This window comes from Grampus griseus, assembly GCF_964374135.1.
Source record: "Grampus griseus genome assembly, chromosome: 11".
NCBI lineage: Eukaryota > Metazoa > Chordata > Mammalia > Artiodactyla > Delphinidae > Grampus > Grampus griseus.
In genome coordinates, this window is record NC_139005.1 from 11,997,805 (window position 1) to 12,016,385 (window position 18,581).

An 18,581-nucleotide genomic window follows, 5' to 3' on the forward strand; every position below is an offset into this window, starting at 1 on the left:
TCAGATATGCTATATTACACACAGGTTATTTTCACTTTTCCGTGCCAATTTCTTTTGTCTTATACCTACATTTTCAGAGATTTTCAATAAGGGCTAAGTTATAAATGTGCATCAGTGCTTATGAAATGGGAAGGATCTACAAGAATTATTATTCTCATGTTTGCCTCACTTTGTCCAAGGGACGACGTTACGGACAGACTGAGAAATGGAAGACAAGAGATTCTCATATCCCTCATGATTTGGGGAAAGTTAGCCTTTAGGAAGCTAAGCCTCCTCATCTATAAAATACAACTCACAGATTATTGTAGATCTCTAACAAAGCGTTTATGTGGAAGCACTTTGTAATCACAAATGGTGTGTAAGGTTGTTTTTACTAGATGGTAAAAGAAAAGATGATGAAATAAGAGAGGTGGAAAGAAGAGAAACAACTGAAGAAAGTATTCTAGAGAAGTTTCTACCCACTCAGAACTCCACTGGGAATAAGTTAAAAAAAAAAAAAAAGGAAGAGCGTGGGCCTCTGTTTTTCCCATTCCATGCAACCCTGATCCCCACTCTACACGCCAAAGGTCCCTTTTGCCAACGACACAGAAGCCATTTATTAATGTACGGCAAATACTGTTTATTGCAGACTTTCCAGCTGACTCATGTGAAAAAGGCACTATGAAAATTAATGAATCTAGATAATCTCTCTAAATGGATTTATGTTAAAATATACAACATTCTTACATAACATCTGTTTTATATATGTGAAATAATATAACATTTAATGACAAAAATCATGTTTTCAAAAATAACATTTGTTGAAGGTTAAGTCTCTTTCTTTTCTCTACCTAGAATCTTTCACAGGATTAAAATATGTGTATATTATTTCTTATTACCGGAAAAACTTGACACAGAGAAACTCATAAAATGGCCCCAGTTTGCTCTTAACTACTTATATCAATATTCAGGACTGAGGCCTTCATTTAGCAGAATACTGTAACACACACCAATGCAGGCTATTTCCTGTGACAGAGTTGGAATGTATATGACCTCTTTTACACTTGTGCTTTCTCATATATAAGAACACAGTATAGATAAGAAGAAGAATATAAACGGAATCAAAATACAAGCTATACAAGGAATTGTGATCAACAGAGCCACGACAGATAAAACGTCTCGGGAATGCTCCAAGGGTTTCTATTTGTATGTCCAAGGCCTTGTTGCATTTTACAGTTCATTCACTGTTTTAATCTTTTTTAAAAACTGTTGGCATTAAGAACTTTAAATAAACCTAAACATTCTATTACTGAGTATGTTGAAGAAGAGACCTAAGTAGGCAGAGGCTAGCCTAAACTAAGCTACACCCTGGATGATACCTACCATAGTCACAGGCAAAAGTGAAGCTGTTTAGATTTTGAATCATGGGCAATATCTCTGTTTTGTTGCAATAAATAAACTCATCACTGTCAAAAAAAAAAAAAGTCTGCTTAGGCATTGAGATGGGGATGAAATAATTAAGCCAATAAAGGAAACCTCACCTTGGTAAAGTAGGCAAAATATTCCCAAGGTGAGAAATTCTGTTTAAAATGTTTTCATTTTAATAAAAATAACGGGCCCAGGAGCAAGTCGTCTGCTTACTTATGTTTGCGTTGTTTCTTTATGGCGATAAATTCTGTACACCAAGAAATGAGAATCTGACATTCCCTTCATGGCTTCTTAAAACAAAGCACGTTGGAATAATGCCAAGAATAATGGAGTTTAAAAACTAATTAGTGACTGCTTCCCTCATCAAAAGATTCCACTCCTGAATCGCTAGCAGCAGCACTGATTTTTTCCTGTCGTCTTCGCATGATTTCTTGCAACTCAGAGCTGCCGTTGTTATCCTGAAAAACAAACACGGTTCAGACGAGACGGTTACTGGTTTGTGAGGCTGCAAATCATGTCATGAAATGGCTTAGGCTAAAAGTTCTTTGTGTTTCTCTTCTCATGTCTCTAAGGGGAAAACTGAAGGCCGCCCTTCATATAAGTGATGATGCTGGACTTTACTAACATCACATTTTCATTTATACTGTCTTAAGGCAATTCATTCACCATGCCTTTCACTTGAACCTGTTAAAGATAAATCAGTAATGCATGTGGAATGCTCTAGATTCCCTGGGGGAAAGAAGAGATTATACAAGAAGCACAAAAAGATGGTAAATTATCAAAGAATGCTCTTTAGGTCAAGTAAGATACTCATCTATCTACCTTAGGGAATTCTAAATCAGGCCCAGAGACTGGGCTCGGAAGACACCAAGTTTCCTCATACCAAAGGGTTCTGACCTTCTGACATCTTGTTGGCTTTTGTCCTTTCCAAACCTGGCCTACAGTCCCTATGCACCCTCCTTATTCCTCTCTCATCTACAGAAATCTCTGGCAACACAGGTGAGTAATATGAACCATGAACTAGATGCAAGAGAAGGGCATGATGGGAAGGTGCCTGGGGAAGACAAAGAACCTCAGGTAGGAAGTCTCTGCCTTAATTCACATCCAGAGGAACAGGAGCTAGAGGCCAGGAGCACATGGGAAGTCAGGGGAAATGACAGTGATAGGGAGTCTGGACTAAAGGAATTCAGAAAGGTTAGGAATATGGAACTTTCTATCATAATCCTTAAGGAGGAATTTATACCTTCTCAACAAAATTAGAAGGTATAATGGTAACAAAACTGCCTCAGAAAAGATATAACCCCGACTCACATTCAATATACAAAAAGTCTAATATAGAATCAACCAAGATGAATGTCGTAGGAAAAATTTCCAAGGGAAATATAATTTCTCCTGAGTGAGAATGGTTACAGGGTTGTATGCACGAAGCTATTTTACTGAGTTATTTAACTGTTGAATTTATACAATAAACCTGCTAGAGATAATTACGTATTGATTTCACACCAAAGCCTACACCCTTTCATTGGAGTCTAAGTTTAATTTTCATGAAAGCTATTGAGAGCTGTGAGATGTAACAGTTAGAAACTACTACCCTTACACAGCCCACGTAAGTAGAGTAGGATATTGAAACCTTAAGAACAGCCAATCTAGAAAACATTTACTCTTTTTCTTTCATAGAAACAGCTATAACTAAAGAATGACGCTTCAGGGCCCGCTGTTTGCAATGATCCCTACCTAATATTTTCCCTCTGATTATTTATATGTATAAGCAGGCCTAAGGCACACAGCCACGGTTTTAAGACTTGACAACCTCTAACCTGCTAGAGTCTCCAAACTAAACATTAAGGACAGGTAAAAGGGTTCTGGCCTCTCAAGTCACTTACTCACCCGAAGTAAATGAGTAAATAAAATTCCTACAGAGGTCGTGCACGTAAAATGAGAACATTAGGCTTTTCACTAGATATCCAAAAGTACATGGAGCTCAAGCTTCATGTTATAGGAGCACTTATAACAAACTAATCTCCCTGAAAATGCTCGCTGATGGTCTCCAGTGACAGATTACTAAAGCTGAACCGAGTTGAATTCAGCTCTGCATGAAAGGCAAAGAGAGCGACCAATATGGACATAAATACTGTTTCCAGAGCTTTCAAATTGCAGTCCATACTCTTGACTAATGTAGAAAAACACCACCTTAGGTTGAGAAGTCGTACCTCTAATGCAGCTTTCTGTACAGTAATTTGGCTAAAGACTCTGGCCCCTTCAGGGCAGACGGTTCTCAGTTCATCTTTATTGAGAGAGAAAAGTTGTGCACCATTTAATACTCCAAGACTATTGACAGTTCTGAAAAAACAAAAGGAGGAAAAGAGGGAAATAGAGCATTAAAAATACTGTCTGGATTTGTGGTTGCCAAGGGGGAGGGATGGACTAGGAGTTTGGGGTTAGCAGATGCAAACTAGTATATAGAGGACTGATAAACGACAAGGCCCTACTGTATAGCACAGGGAACTACAGACAATATCCTGGGCTGAACCATAATGGAAAAGAATATAAAAAAGAATGCATACAGGTGTATAAGTGAGCTACTTTGCTGTACAGCAGAAATTAGCACAACATTGTAAATCAACTATACTTCAGTAAAAAGTAATTAAAAATAGGGCTTCCCTGGTGGCTCAGTGGTTGAGAGTCCGCCTGCCGATGCAGGGGACACGGGTTCGTGCCCCGGACCGGGAGGATCCCACATGCCACGGAGCAGCTAGGCCCGTGAGCCATGGCCGCTGAGCCTGCGCGTCCGAAGCCTGTGCTCCGCAACGGGAGAGGCCACAAAAGTGAGAGGCCCACGTACCGCAAAAATAAAATAAAATAAAATAAAACAAACAAACAAACAAATAAATAAAAAAAATACTGTCTGGATAAAACAAAAGAAAGATTTCTGGTCGTGCTACAACCTCTCTTCTCTAGGTGTCCCATACACTGGAACTCATAAATGGTACTAGAGTGCTTAGGGCAATGACAGGGGACGGTCATGATAACGACCCTGAGGCTATATAAGATCACTGATCGTGAAGTGTCAAAAAAGAGTCAACTGGGTTTATTATCTTTATTGTGTATTACCAATTTCTTGAAATTTGGTGTTTCGTAGAAGGAATGGATAACTTTCTAGTAGCCAAGCAACTGACTAACCAGTGTACCTCATGTTTTCAGTCACACTGGGTGAGTTTATAATGTGTCAAGTGCTCTTGAATATGTATTCGTCAAATAGTTCAAGTATATATATTCAAATATGTTTACCAAATACACGAGAAAATGTTTACAAGTTTTTAATTATAGACAAATAGAAACTTCACTGTGGCTTTCCTAAAGGAAAGCTCTATTAGATTATAACCTACGATAAGTAACGTCACCTATTTTTTATTTGCCTGGGATCTCTATGCTGCAGCAGGAGGAAAGGTTCTGCTGTATGTCCTCTGCGGTCTGGGGAGTCTAGGTAAGACTACAGACCTAGCCTGTGTCACCCTCTGAGGCAGAAAGACAGCCACCGGCCTCAAAGTTGCCAAGAGACTGCTCGAGGGACCAATGATGAACAGACACCACCATCTAGAAAATGGGGTACCATCAAATGATAGTTATTTCTCCTTCCTCCAATTTTTTTTTTTTTTTAGCTAAAAATGGCTAGAGTCATTTCCTGAGCATGGAAACAGGTGCAGTTCGGGTTCTCACATTTTCTAAGAGTCACTTGTGACATCTTAGGGATCAAATTGAAAACACTGCATGTTATACACACAGAACTGTAAAGTATCCCCAGAGAGACTTACACAGGGTTGAAGCCCTTTGACTGCAACCATGTCTTCACATCCTCTGGGGTGGAGTCATAAGTGATATTGACAACTGGCACATTCTGCCGTGGCACGTGGAACTTCTTCTGGGCGGCGCTCCGACCAATGGTCAGTCTGTGGACGAGTTCATCCTGCACTTCCTCCATCTGAGATTTCCTTCCTAGATACCAACACAGAGGAGGTTAGTTTTGAAAGCCCTAACAGTTGTTGCTCTCTCTAGAACCCCAATGCCAAGAATCCTTTGACCCCAACAGGACTTACGATCTAGTATTCCTACCATCTTTCCTTTCATCCTCACCAAGTATAAACTCTGTGATCAATTATTAACATCACTCCCTGTCTCTTCTTTCTTCACTGTGTTCATCTGGCAAGCCCCCCACCTTTGTTAAATCTCACTTTCTCTTTATTCTGTGCTGAACTTGCACGCCAAATAGAACACAACAATGCTGAGTGAGCTCATGTTAAATTCACGATCATGAACCTCCATTGGGCTGTTAATGGTCTGTGACATTCATACTACATTTCCTGAGGCCAGTGGCTTTCAACTGGGGGAAATTTTAACCACAGGGTACATCTGGCAATGGCTAGAGATACTTTGGGATGTCACAAACAGGGGGCAAGGGGGAAGGAAGCTACAGTCGTGCAGTGGGTAGAGGCCCGGGATGGACAAAACATTCTGCAGTGCACACAGGTCACGTTGCTACATCAGAGAATTATCTAGCCCCAAATGTCCACAGGGGCTCAGGTTGAGAAATCCTGCCTGGGACCGTATAACTGTCCGTGGTCAGACAAGTATTTCCTATCTTCTTCCTTTTGCAAACCTCCAGTTCCCAGCCCTCAGTCCTCTCCCTGAGCTGATGATTTCACTTGCATAATTTCTGAGTAAAATGAAGAAGTTAAAAGAAAACCTCCCGAAGTTCCCCCAGCAGCTCTCCTTACCACCAGCACTTTCCCCGTACACTCTGCCAGCCTTCCTTCTATTACATTATAGATGAACTGTTTCCACTCTCCTCAGGCCAGCCCCTCTACATGTGCACTAGACTCCGTGTCCTCTGTCTGTTTGAATACTTTGACAGTAACTTCCCCCCTGCTTCTCCCATGTTATCAATTTTCCTCTTTTACTGAATCATTTCATCCGCTTACAAGCATGCTATTATTTTATTTCTCTCATGTTTAAATAAGCCCTTTCTTAACCCCACATCCCCTGCCAGCTACTGCCCATTTCTCTGCTCCCCTTTTAGCAAAACTCCATGAGAAGCTGTCTATACCAGCTGACTCCAATTCCCATTCTCCAATTTCCTCTTGAATTCACTGCGATCAGGCTTTTGGCCCCATCCCTCCATGCCATTTTGCTAAACTCCAATGGTTGATTCCCAGTCGTTTCCTCATTTAATCTAGCAACAACACTTGAAGAAGGCGCTCCCTCCTTGAAACACTTTCTTCTTATGGCCTTCAGGACACCACACTCTCTGATTTTCCTCCTGTCTTACTGGCCTCTCCTCAGCATCCTTTTCTCAGATGCTCATCTCATCTCCCCAACTCTCCAGGCCACAGTCCTTGGACCTCTTCTGTGTCTGCACTCACTCCATCAATGATTGTTGTGCCTGGTCTCCTGGCTTTAAATGCCATTTAAAAGCTGATGACTACCCAAATTATTTCTCTAGTCCAGACTGGTCCTCAGAACTCTAGACCAATATACATCAACTGCCTATTTGATATATTCATTGGATGTCTATTAGCTATCTCAAACATAACATGTTCACATCTGAATTACTCATGTTCTTCCTGAAGCTTACTTTTATGCTAGACTTCCCAACTTGGTAATTCTATTTTTCCAGTTCCCCCAACAAAATACCATGTAGGTATGCCTGACTCCCCTTTGCCCTCGATTATATCCAATCCATTGGCAAATCCTGTCGGTCCTACCATTAGAATACACCACACAGACCAATCACTTCACTCCATTTTTTTCTATTAGCAGCCTGGTCTGAGCCACCAGCCTTTTTACAGGTCTCTCTGCTTCTACTCTCCATGAACCCACTCTTCACTCTCCATCCTTTTCTCAATATAACAGATAAAGTGATGCATTTAAAATGTGAGTCAGATACACACACACACACACATACACACACACACACACACACAGATACATTATTTGTATATCACCTTCAAGAATTAAGTGCAAAGAACTGATATAGTAATCCAATTAACTAACTTGGCAAGTGACAGTGACCTGGACACTAAGGAAGCTTTTGTGACCATTGTTCTGATTGGTTTTTTCAGGGAAAGTATTTTTAGAAAGTGTTTGGTGCCCCTGGGAAATAAATGAAAGTGTGAAATAATCAAATAGTGTTATTTCAGCCTAATTTTTTTTAATGCCTCAAGTACTCAGGAAACCTTTTGAAAAAGAAAGAAGTCAAAAGAAAGAGAACTAAGAGAAGGGAAGGGAGGAAAGGAGGGAGGATGAGGGGGCTAAAGAGAGTAAGAGGGAATATAATTGATTGTTATATTTAAGTAATACAGGACATGCATTTCATTAGTTAACTCTTTTAAATCAGTACAATGTAGTCACACTGCCATACAACACAGGAGTACATCTCAAAGAAATACAAGAGAAAAAGTATAACCACACTAAAATAGTTATCTCCTTATCTGTTGACTTAGCCACTGTGGGATCATTTCCAGTCCACAGCATAACCTCTTTCCAGGGAATATAAAAACCTCTTCTAATGTGTTCCTGGTTTTGGTTTCCATTGGCAATGTTCTAGCACATAACAACACACCAGACAAACTTTACACCTCTTTCTAAAACAACACTTCTGATTACAAAAGATTAAACTCATATAAAAGGACTAACATTTCAAAGGAAATGGAAGACATGCAAAACAACTGAAGCATTGATATCTTCAAAAGTGATGAAGAGAACCTTTTTGAATCTTACAACTCAAACTGAATAGCTTATATGACACAGGGCTCCAAGCAGCTAGTTTGAATAAACGCAGTAAACACTTCAGAAAAGGAGCCGGGTTCTCGCTACTTGTGACATTTTAAAAATAGGTCTGTTGACTTTTTTCCCTCGTTCATAGCTATTTGGTAACATTTTTATGGGTGAGTATTCAATTTACAGCTCCTTCCATTTTACTCTTATCAGAAGTCTAGGCCATAAGCAGGGAACGCAAGTACCACAAAAGGTATATTTTGAAAGAGACCTGGTTACCAGTAAAGAAGCATGTCTATTTGGTTCTAAAAAGACTGTTGAGAAGCCCCAATATTCGTTCAGTAGAAATGCTCTTCAAAAAAGTGCTCAAGAAAGAAAGTTATCAAGAAAATATTTGTTTTATAAAAAGGACTATAGTTAATGTCAAACTATACTTCTGAGCTATCTTTAAAAGGAACATTACATAAGTAAATGCAAAATTTTATTAGTTTAAGGAAACAAGTACATGTGTAAATTTGGGGACATATGTTTATGTTTTACATACCAGTGTCACCCTTTGACTTATGAAAAACAGACTTGAAAATGATGAGTCACAATTATTAGGCGGGTTCTCTATCTTTAAAGTATTCTAACCATGCCTCTTTCCCACTAGGTTATTCTTAGTTTCTTAGACTAGGACAAAGAACAAACTGTCCCAGCCCACAGACTGTTCCAAAACTGGGCCTGGATGCCTATGAACCCTGACCCCAGGCCTGGAAAAAGAGTGCCACTGTGTCAAAGATTACCGTGCTGACGTAACAAAGAAGGGAGATGTTATAAACTTGTGGGAAGAATGAAGAAAGTTTCTGAGAGGAAAATTTTCCTTAGGGAAATCAATAAAAACATTTACAGAACTTTCTCATTTCAAAACTATGTCTTTCGTGTCTGAAAAAAAAATAAAAGCATCTTTTCAAAAAATACACAAAAATATTTTAAAATTTACTTGCCAGTTATATTTATGCACACACACTCTCATACACACACATGCACAGGCATAGTTGTTTCTGCCACACAGAAAGAGCTAATCATTTTTCCAAAACTTCAGTTTTCCATTAGTTCTTTGGTAAGGTCACGATATGGATGAGAAGGTAATTTTAATTGGCTATACTTCAGCTGAGAAAGTAATATATAAAAGTAGGTTTGTGTTTATTGCATTTAACCAGAATTTCCAGAACAATTAAATAGTAATAGTTTCAGTGTCTTCTTTTTTTTTTTTTTTTAACAGTGGATTCATCAGTGTCTTCTTTTTAATTTTCTTTAAATCAAGAGTGACCACAACTGAAGAGATAGGGCTATGATTTACTGAGATGAGAACTTGAATCTTAAGTTCCAATCTCAGCTATAAAGTTAATAGTTCAAAACTTGTATCTGGACTCGGGCACAGGGAGCCTGCTGAGCTCCCAGTCTAATCCCCTGCCCTTTCCAGGTCACGTGGGTCCTTGGGGGCATAGGAGGGAGGCCGGGGAGATCAGGAGAGTCAGGCAGGAGGGGCCCTCCCAGAACCCAGACCGGAAGAGCAGCAGAGGAGAGGAGGGCATTTGCCCCACCCACTCGAGCCCAGGAAGCCTGCTAGGCTCCCAGGTGAGGTCTCCCGCCCTCTGAGACTGGGGTGGGGGGCACGCCTGGGCCCCTTTTGTTCCTTGAGCCTAAGCCCCACCGCCCACAGCCCCCAGGGCCTTTTCCAGCCCTGTGGGTCCTGAGCATTGGCCCCACCCACCACCCAAACCTCACCCTTACTTAGGCCCCACCCTCCACAGCCAAGGTCTTTCCATCCCCCCCCCAGCTTTGTTTTCCTTTCCCTCCTTCTCTTTTTTTACAATTGTGGTACTGATGTACCTTCTGGTTGTTGATTCATCTATATTTTTATTTTTACATTCTTTCTAACATATGTTAGTTTCCTAGCTTGATTTTATTTTTTATTTTGTTACTTTTCTCTCTCTCTTTTTTTGTTTTTTGCCACCCCACGTGGCTTGCAGGATCTTGATTTGCGACCCTGGGGTCGGGGGGAAGCTCCTGCAGTGGGAGCTCCAAGTCTGAACCACTGGACTAACAGAGAACCTCAGACCCCAGGGAATATTCATCGGAGTGAGGTCTCACAGAGTTCCTCATCTCAGCACCAAGACTCAGCTCAACCCAATAACCTACAAACTCCAGTGTTGGAAGCCTCAGGCCAAATGACCAGTAAAACAGGAACACAATTGCACACATTAAAAAAAAAAAATGAGATGGCAAAAAAAAAAAATGTCATAGATGACAGAGCAAGGTAAAACCCTACAAGACCAAATAAATGAAGAGGAAATAGGCAATCTACCTGAAAAAGAATTCAGAGTAATGATAGTTAAGATGACCCAGAATCTTGGAAATAGAATGGAAGCATGGATTGAGCAAATACAAGAAATGTTTTACAAAGATCTAGAAGAACTAAAGAACAAACAGAGATGAAAACACAGTAACTGAAATGAAAAATACACTAGAAGGAATCAATAACAGAATAATGGAGGCAGAAGAATGAATAAGTGAGCTGCAAGACAAATGGTCGAAATAACTGCCAAGGAGCAGAATAAAGAAAAAAGAATGAAAAGAATTGAAGACAATCTCAGAGGCCTCTGGGACAACACCAAACGTACCAACATTCAAATTATAGGGGTCCCAGAGGAAGGAGAGAAAAAGAAAGGGTCTGAGAAAATATTTGAAGAGATTATAGTCGAAAACTTCCCTAACATGGGAAAGAAAATAGTCACCCAAGTCCAGGAAGCATGGAGAGTCCCATACAGGATAAACCCCAGGAAAAACACACCAAGACACATATCAATCAAACTAATAAAAATTAAATTCAAAGAAAAAATATTAAAAGCAGCAAGGGAAAAACAAAAAATAACATACAAAGGAATCCCCATAAGGTTGTCAGCTGACTTTTCAGTGGAAATTCTGCAGGCCAGAGGGAGTGGCAGGATATACTTAAAGTGATGAAAGAGCAAAACCTATAACCAAGATTACTCTACCCAGCAAGGATCTCATTCAGATTCAATGGAGAAGTCAAAGCTTTTCAGACAAACAAAAGCTAAGAGAATTCAGCACCACCAAACCAACTTTACAACAAATGCTAAAGAAACTCCTCTAAGCGGGGAAACACAGAGAAGAAAAAGGCCCACAAAAACAAACCCAAAACAATTAAGAGAATGGTAATAGGAACATACATATCGATAATAACCCTGAACGTAAATGCCCCAACCAAAAGACACAGACTGGCTGAATGGATACAAAAACAAGACCCATATGTATGCTGTCTACAAGAGACCCACTTCAGACCTAGGGACACATACAGACTGAAAGTGAAGGGATGGAAAAAGATATTTCATGCAAATGGAAATCAAAAGAAAGCTGGAGTAGCAATACTTGTATCAGATAAAATAGACTTTAAAGACTGTTACAAGAGATAAGGAGGGACACTACATAATGATCAAAGGGTCAATCCAAGAAGATATAACAATTATAAATGTTTATGCACCCAACATAGGAGCACCACAATACATAAGGCAGATGTTAACAACCATGAAAGGAGAAATCGACAGTAACACAATAAGAGTAGGGGACTTTAATATCCCACTTACACCAATGGACAGATCATCCAAACAGAAAATAAATAAGGAAACACAAGCTTTAAATGACACAACTGACCAGATAGATCTAATTGATATTTATAGAACATTCCACCCAGAGTGGCAGAATACACTTTCTTCTCAAGTGCGCATGGAACATTCTCCAGGATAGATCACATCTTGGGTCACAAAGCAAGCCTCAGTAAATTTAAGAAAGTTGAAATCATATCAAGCATCTTTTCTGACCACAATGGTATGAGATTGGAAATCAATTACAGGAAAAAAACTGTAAAAAATACAAACACATGGATACTAAACGGTGTGCTACTAAATAACCAAGAGATCACTGAAGAAATCAAAAAAATACATAGAAACAAATGGCAACGAAACATGACAACCCAAAACCTATGGGACGCAGCAAAAGCAGTTCTAAGAGGAAAGGTTATAGCAATTCAATCTCACCTTAAGAAACAAGAAAAACCTCAAATAAACAATCTAACCCTACACTTAAAACAACTAGAGAAAGAAGAACAAAGAAAACCCAAATTCCATAGAAGGAAAGAAATCATAAAGATCAGAGCAGAAATAAATGAAATAGAAACAAAGAAAACAACAGCAAAGATCAATAAAACTAAAAGCTGGTTCTTTGAGAAGATAAACAAAATTGATAAACCCTTAGCCAGATTCATCAAGAAAAAAAGGGAGAGGACATAAGTCAATAAAATTTGAAATGAAAATGGAGAAATCACAACTGACACTGCAGAAATACAAAGGACTATAAGAGACTATTACAAACAACTAAATGCCAATAAAATGGACAACCACGAAGAAGTGGACAAATTCCTGGAAAGGTACAATTCTCCAAGACTGAACCAGGAAGAATTAGAAAGATAAACAGACCTATCACAAGTAATGAAATTGAAACCGTAATTAAAAATCTTCCAACAAACAAAAGTCCAGGTCCAGAAGGCTTCACAGGTGAATTCTATCAAACATTTAGAGAAGAGCTAACACCTATCCTTCTCAAACTCTTCCAAAAAATTGCAGAGGAAGGAACACTCCCAAACTCATTCTACGAAGCCACCATCACCCTGATACCAAAACCAGAAAAAAGACATCACAAAAAAGGAAAATCATAGGCCAATATCACTGATGAACACATATGCAAAAATCCTCAACAAAATACTAGCAAACAAAATCCAACAGCACATTAAAAGGATCATACATTATGATCAAGTGGGATTTATCCCAGGGATGCAAGGATTCTTCAAAATAGGCAAATCATTCAATGTGATACACTACATTAACAAATTAGGGAATAAAAACCATATGATCACCTCAATAGATGCAGAAAAAGCTTTTGACAAAATTCAACACCGATTTATGATAAAGACTCTCCAGAAAATGGGCATAGAGGGAACCTACCTCAACATAATAAAGGCCATATATGACAAACCCACAGTGAGCATCATACTCAATGGTGAAAAACTGAAAGCATTTCTACTAGGATCAGGAAAAAGACAAGGATGTCCACTCTTGCCACTCTTATTCAACATAGTTTTGGAAGTCCTAGCCAGAGCAATCATAGAAGAAAAAGAAATAAAAGGAATACAAATTGGAAATGAAGAAGTACAACTGTCACTGTTTGCAGATGACATGATACTAAATATAGAAAATCCTAAAGATGCCACTAGAAAACTAGTAGAACTAATCAGTGAGTTTGGTAAGGTTGCAGGATACAAAATTAATGCATAGAAATCCATGGCGTTCCTATACACCAACAATGAAAAATCAGAAAGAGAAATTAAGGAAACACTCCCATTTACTGTTGCAACAAAAAGAATAAAATACCTAGGAATAAACCTGCCTAAGGAGGTGAAAGACTTGTACTCAGAAAACTATAGAACACTGATGAAAGAAATCAAAGATGACATAACCAGATGGAGAAATATACCACGTTCTTGGATTGGAAGAATCAATATTGTGAAAATGACTATACTACCCAAAGCAATCTACAGATTCAATGCAGTCCCTATCAGACTACCAATGGCATTCTTCACAGAATTAGAACAAAAAAATCATACAATTCGTATGGAAACACAAAAGACCCCGAATAGCCAAAGCAATCTTGAGAAAGAAAAACGGAGTTAGAGGAATCAGGCTCCCCAACTTCAAACTATACCACAAAGCTACAGTAATCAAGACAGAATGGTACTGGCACAGAAACAGGAATATAGATCAATGATACAGGATAGAATGCCCAGAGATAAGCCCACACACATATGGGCACCTAAGTTATGAGAAAGGAGGCAAGAACATACAATGGAGAAAAGACAGCCTCTTCAATAAGTGCTGTTGGGAAAACTGGACAGCTACATGTAAAAGAATGAAATTAGAACACTACCTAACACCATACACAAAAATAAACTCCAAATGGATTACAGACTTAAATGTAAGACCAGACACTATAAAACTTCTAGAGGAAAACATACGAAAAACACTCTGACATAAACCACAGCAAGATCTTTTTTGACCCACCTCCTAGAGTAATGGAAATAAAAACAAAAATAAACAAATGCGACTTAAACTTAAAAGCTTTTGCACAGCAAAGGAAACCATAAACAAGACAAAAAGACAACCCTCAGAATAGGAGAAAATATTTGCAAATGAAACAACAGACAAAGGATTAATCTCCAAAATATACAAACAGCTCATGGAGCTCAATATCAAAAAAACAATCCAGTTAAAAAATGGGCGGAAGACTTAAATAGACGTTTCACCAAGGGAGACCTACAGATGGCCAAGAGGCACATGAAAAGATGCTCAACATCACTAATTACTAGAGAAATGCAAATCAAAGCTACAATGAGGTATCACCTCACGCCAGTCAGAATGGCCATTATCAAAAAAGGTAGAAACAATAACTGCTGCAAAGGGTGTGGTGAAAAGGGAACCCTTCTACACTGTTGGTGGGAATGTAAATTGATACAACCACTATGGAAAACAGTATGGAGGTTCCTTAAAAAACTAAAAATAGAACTACCATACGACCCAGCAATCCCACTACTGGGCATATAGCCTGAGGAAAGCATAATTCAAAAAGAGACGTACCACAATGTTCACTGCAGCACTATTTACATTAGCCAGGACATGGAACCAACCTAGATGTTCATCGACAGATGAATGGATGAAGATGTGGCATATATGTACAATGGAATATTACTCAGCCATAAAAAAGAGGTGAAATTGAGTTATTTGTAGTGAGGTGGATGGACTTAGAGTCTGTCATACAGAGTGAAGTAAGTCAGAAAGAGAAAAACAAATACCATATGCCAACGCATATATATGGAATCTAAAAAAACCCCAAAACAAATGGTACTGATGAACCTAGTTACAGGGCAGGAATAAAGAGGTAGATATAGAGAATGGACTTGATGACATGGGGTGGGAGGGTGAAGCTGGGGCGAAGAGAGAGTAGCATGGACATATATACACTACCGAATGTAAAATGGTTGGTGGGAAGCAGCAGCACAGCACAGGGAGATCGGCTCTGTGCTTTGCGATGACCTAGAGGGGTGGGATAGGGAGGATGGGAGGGAGGCTCAAGAGGGAGGGGATACGGGGACATGTGTATGCATGTGGCTGATTTTCTTTGTTGTGCAACAGAAACTAACATAGTATTGTGAAGCAATTAAACTCCAATAAAGATGTATTAAAAAATAAAAATAAAAAAAACTAGTATCTGGATGCCAGAGATGAGATTTGACATGAAGACAAATTTTCAAGTCACTCCTTTTCCAACAGTATAAACAATATTGAAAGAAATGAAAATAGAGTGATCATCTACAGTAAAAGTATGTTTATATGAGAAAAGAACCCAGAACTGAGCCCTAGGAGAAGCCGTTTGAGAGAATGAAAAATATCCTTTACACACACATACACTTTATATACTTTTATCATATTAAGGAAACATCTTCCTGGCTCTAGTCTTCCAAGAATTTTTATGTATCAAGTATCGATAAAGCAAAGTAATTATATAATACTTTGAAAAACATAATTTGAAGATTAAACAGACAAGATAAAATATGCTACAAAACAAAATAAAAATTATCTTAGAATTATCTTCAGTTTTCAAATTATCCACCCTGCTCTTCCCAAGTACTAAAAAGGATAATCCAAAGTTGGCCATAGGGTCTTTTGTTTTAACTTATTTAAATCTGGTTTTCAGATTTAACCACTCACATGAAAAATAAAACTTCAATTTACGAAAGTATGAAGTTGAAATCTAAAATTCTGAATTTGCAGGGCAAATTTGAAAGTGCTATTGGCAGGTTGATTATATTAAGCTAGTGTGACTGTGTGTGTATATAGACACACACACTATATATATATATATATATATATATATATATATATATATGGCAAATATTAGGAATAGAAGCAGGAAGACTATGATGGTGATACTGATGACGATAAGAGTAAATATTTACTAACTGCTCATAATGTGTCATATTGGTTAAAATCAATCAGGCTTTTTCAGCCTTAGTACCATCGATATTTTGGGCCAGATGATTCTGCTGTGTGTGTGTGAGCGGGGGAGAGGGAAGCTGTCCCGTTCATCTTAGGATGTTGTTAACTACATCCCTAACTTCTACTTATTATAATAGATGCCAGTAGCATCCACCCAATTGTGATCAAAATATGTCTCCGGACAAATACCAAATGTCTCCAGGGGAAGGGGGCAAAATCACCCCTGGCTGAGAACGACTGGTCTAAATGCTTTATACGCATTATTTCATGAAACCCTCACAATTATCCTATGAAGTAGATATCACTGTCCCCCCCTTTTCAGATATTAAAGCATACAGAGGATCATCAAATTCTTAACAGTCTCGTGGCCAGCAAGTGATATTTCACTATACAAACCCAAGCATGTCTGGCTCCAGAGTCTGTATTCAATCACCACAATATATTGGAATATGTAGAAATACACCCATTAGAGAGTAGACAGAACTTCCTGTTTCTCGGAATTACTTGGAGGATGAGAAATGAGGTGAAAATCTTTGCAATCTATGAAGTACCGTGCAAGGACTATTCTGTATATTTAATAATATTTATTACCAGCAGAACCAATAATAAACAATTTTTACTTAGAGTGCTTTTAATTCCCAGGAGAAACTGTATATATTTTGCCTCCCTAGGAAACTTACGGTCAACAGGAACTTGTTTTTGTCGTTGGCTATCTCGCACAACACTGCCACCACTCTCACTGGAGCTGCTGTTCTGACGGGTTACATTTGCTGGGACCTTTGACACAGGTGCTGAAGCAGAAGGTGGGAGGGGAACAGGAACAGGAGCTGGTGTTGGAGGAGGTGATGGAGCAGAGGGAATGTCAGTTGCTTTTGGACCATACTCCATCCTTTGTTTCTATAAAAAGACAAATCATTAATTCGGAATTGTGAAAATATAAACCTAGGCTAGGAAAACAAATTATACTTTGACAGGACCCTGTTGGCTATTTATTTGTAAACCTCCTTGCAAATCCATAGCAGATTTGTGTGTGTTAATATATATACATACATATATATGTATGTATAGACAGACATGCACAACCCTCCAATCCTACCTGATGTAATAATTATTAAAAATTATTTTTTAAATATTCTACACATTTGTTCACAATCAAAAAGGATACACCAATAGCAAACATTAGTACTAATAGTAATAAATGTCAAGAAAACTAAATTTGAACCTGGAATCACACAAGATCAGGGTAGGTCAAGAGATTTCTGATTATTTTATAGTTTCCGTTAATAAGAACTTCTAACTGCACTAGAAGCCTAAATATCAATAACAGAAAGCATTACTTACTCCTTATTTTAAATATATATTATATACAAAAGTGTTTAATTCTGCTGTTTCCAAGTAATTTGTTAAGAAGAGGTGTAATATTTCAGTAGATAAAAGGAGTATGCTTTAAAATAAACAAGTAATTTAAAAGTATTGTTAATTTTTTCAAGCCATATTCCTTTCTGCCATCATCTTAATGCTAATTTATTAAATTTAGAAAGTTTCCTTGTTAAAATAGGAATGTGGTGAGGGTAATGGTATGGTCTTTAATTAAATGTTTATGACTATGAAATTGTTCTATGACAATTTCAAAGAACTGGAAAAAGAATAGATACGTGTATATGTATAACTGAATCACTTTGCTGTACACCTGAAACTAACACAACATTGTTAATCAACTGTACTCCAGTATAAAATAAAAAGTTAATAAAAATAAATAAATAAATAAAAACAAAAATAATGAATTGTGACCAAGTTATCTAGGTTTGACCTAGAAATAAAAAGTGATTAAAAATTAGGAAATTTGTCTACATAATACAACATGTAAATAAAGTTAAAGAGAAAAATTCTTAGAAAAAGAAAAAGTTAAGAGGCTCCTGGACTTTTCATTATGTGAAACTACCTAGTATGTGCCTCCCTCTGGATTTTTTATTATGGGAATAAAGCAACCCCCTAATTACTTAAAAAATGTTTATGACTACACGTCAAAAGCATATTATTAGGAAAAAAGTCCACAGGGGAATTTGTATTAAAAAAAAGGTAGATGTGACAGAATATATAACTTTCAGTAATTTTTAAACCATGATTTAGGCTATTATAAAATATTAGTTGTGCATCTTCCCTATTAAACTACACACAATAGTTAAAACTTTAAACAAAATAATCTTAATAACTGAAATAAAATAAGTTCCAAAT

General features: G+C 38.0%; 1 protein-coding gene across 1 annotated transcript in view; it reads right to left on the reverse strand.

The window, feature by feature from the left end:
- Window positions 1-613: 613 nt before the first annotated feature.
- EPS8 (EGFR pathway substrate 8, signaling adaptor) overlaps window positions 614-18,581 on the reverse strand; it is a 191,591-nt gene continuing 173,623 nt past the window's right edge. The window contains exons 18-21 of the mRNA XM_082665769.1: window positions 17,027-17,243; window positions 5,220-5,400; window positions 3,618-3,747; window positions 614-1,865 (exon numbers count right to left, since the gene is read on the reverse strand). Of these exons, the coding sequence (XP_082521895.1) occupies window positions 1,752-1,865; window positions 3,618-3,747; window positions 5,220-5,400; window positions 17,027-17,243 (642 nt within the window). The 3' untranslated portion in view covers window positions 614-1,751. The remainder of the gene's footprint in view (window positions 1,866-3,617; window positions 3,748-5,219; window positions 5,401-17,026; window positions 17,244-18,581) is intronic.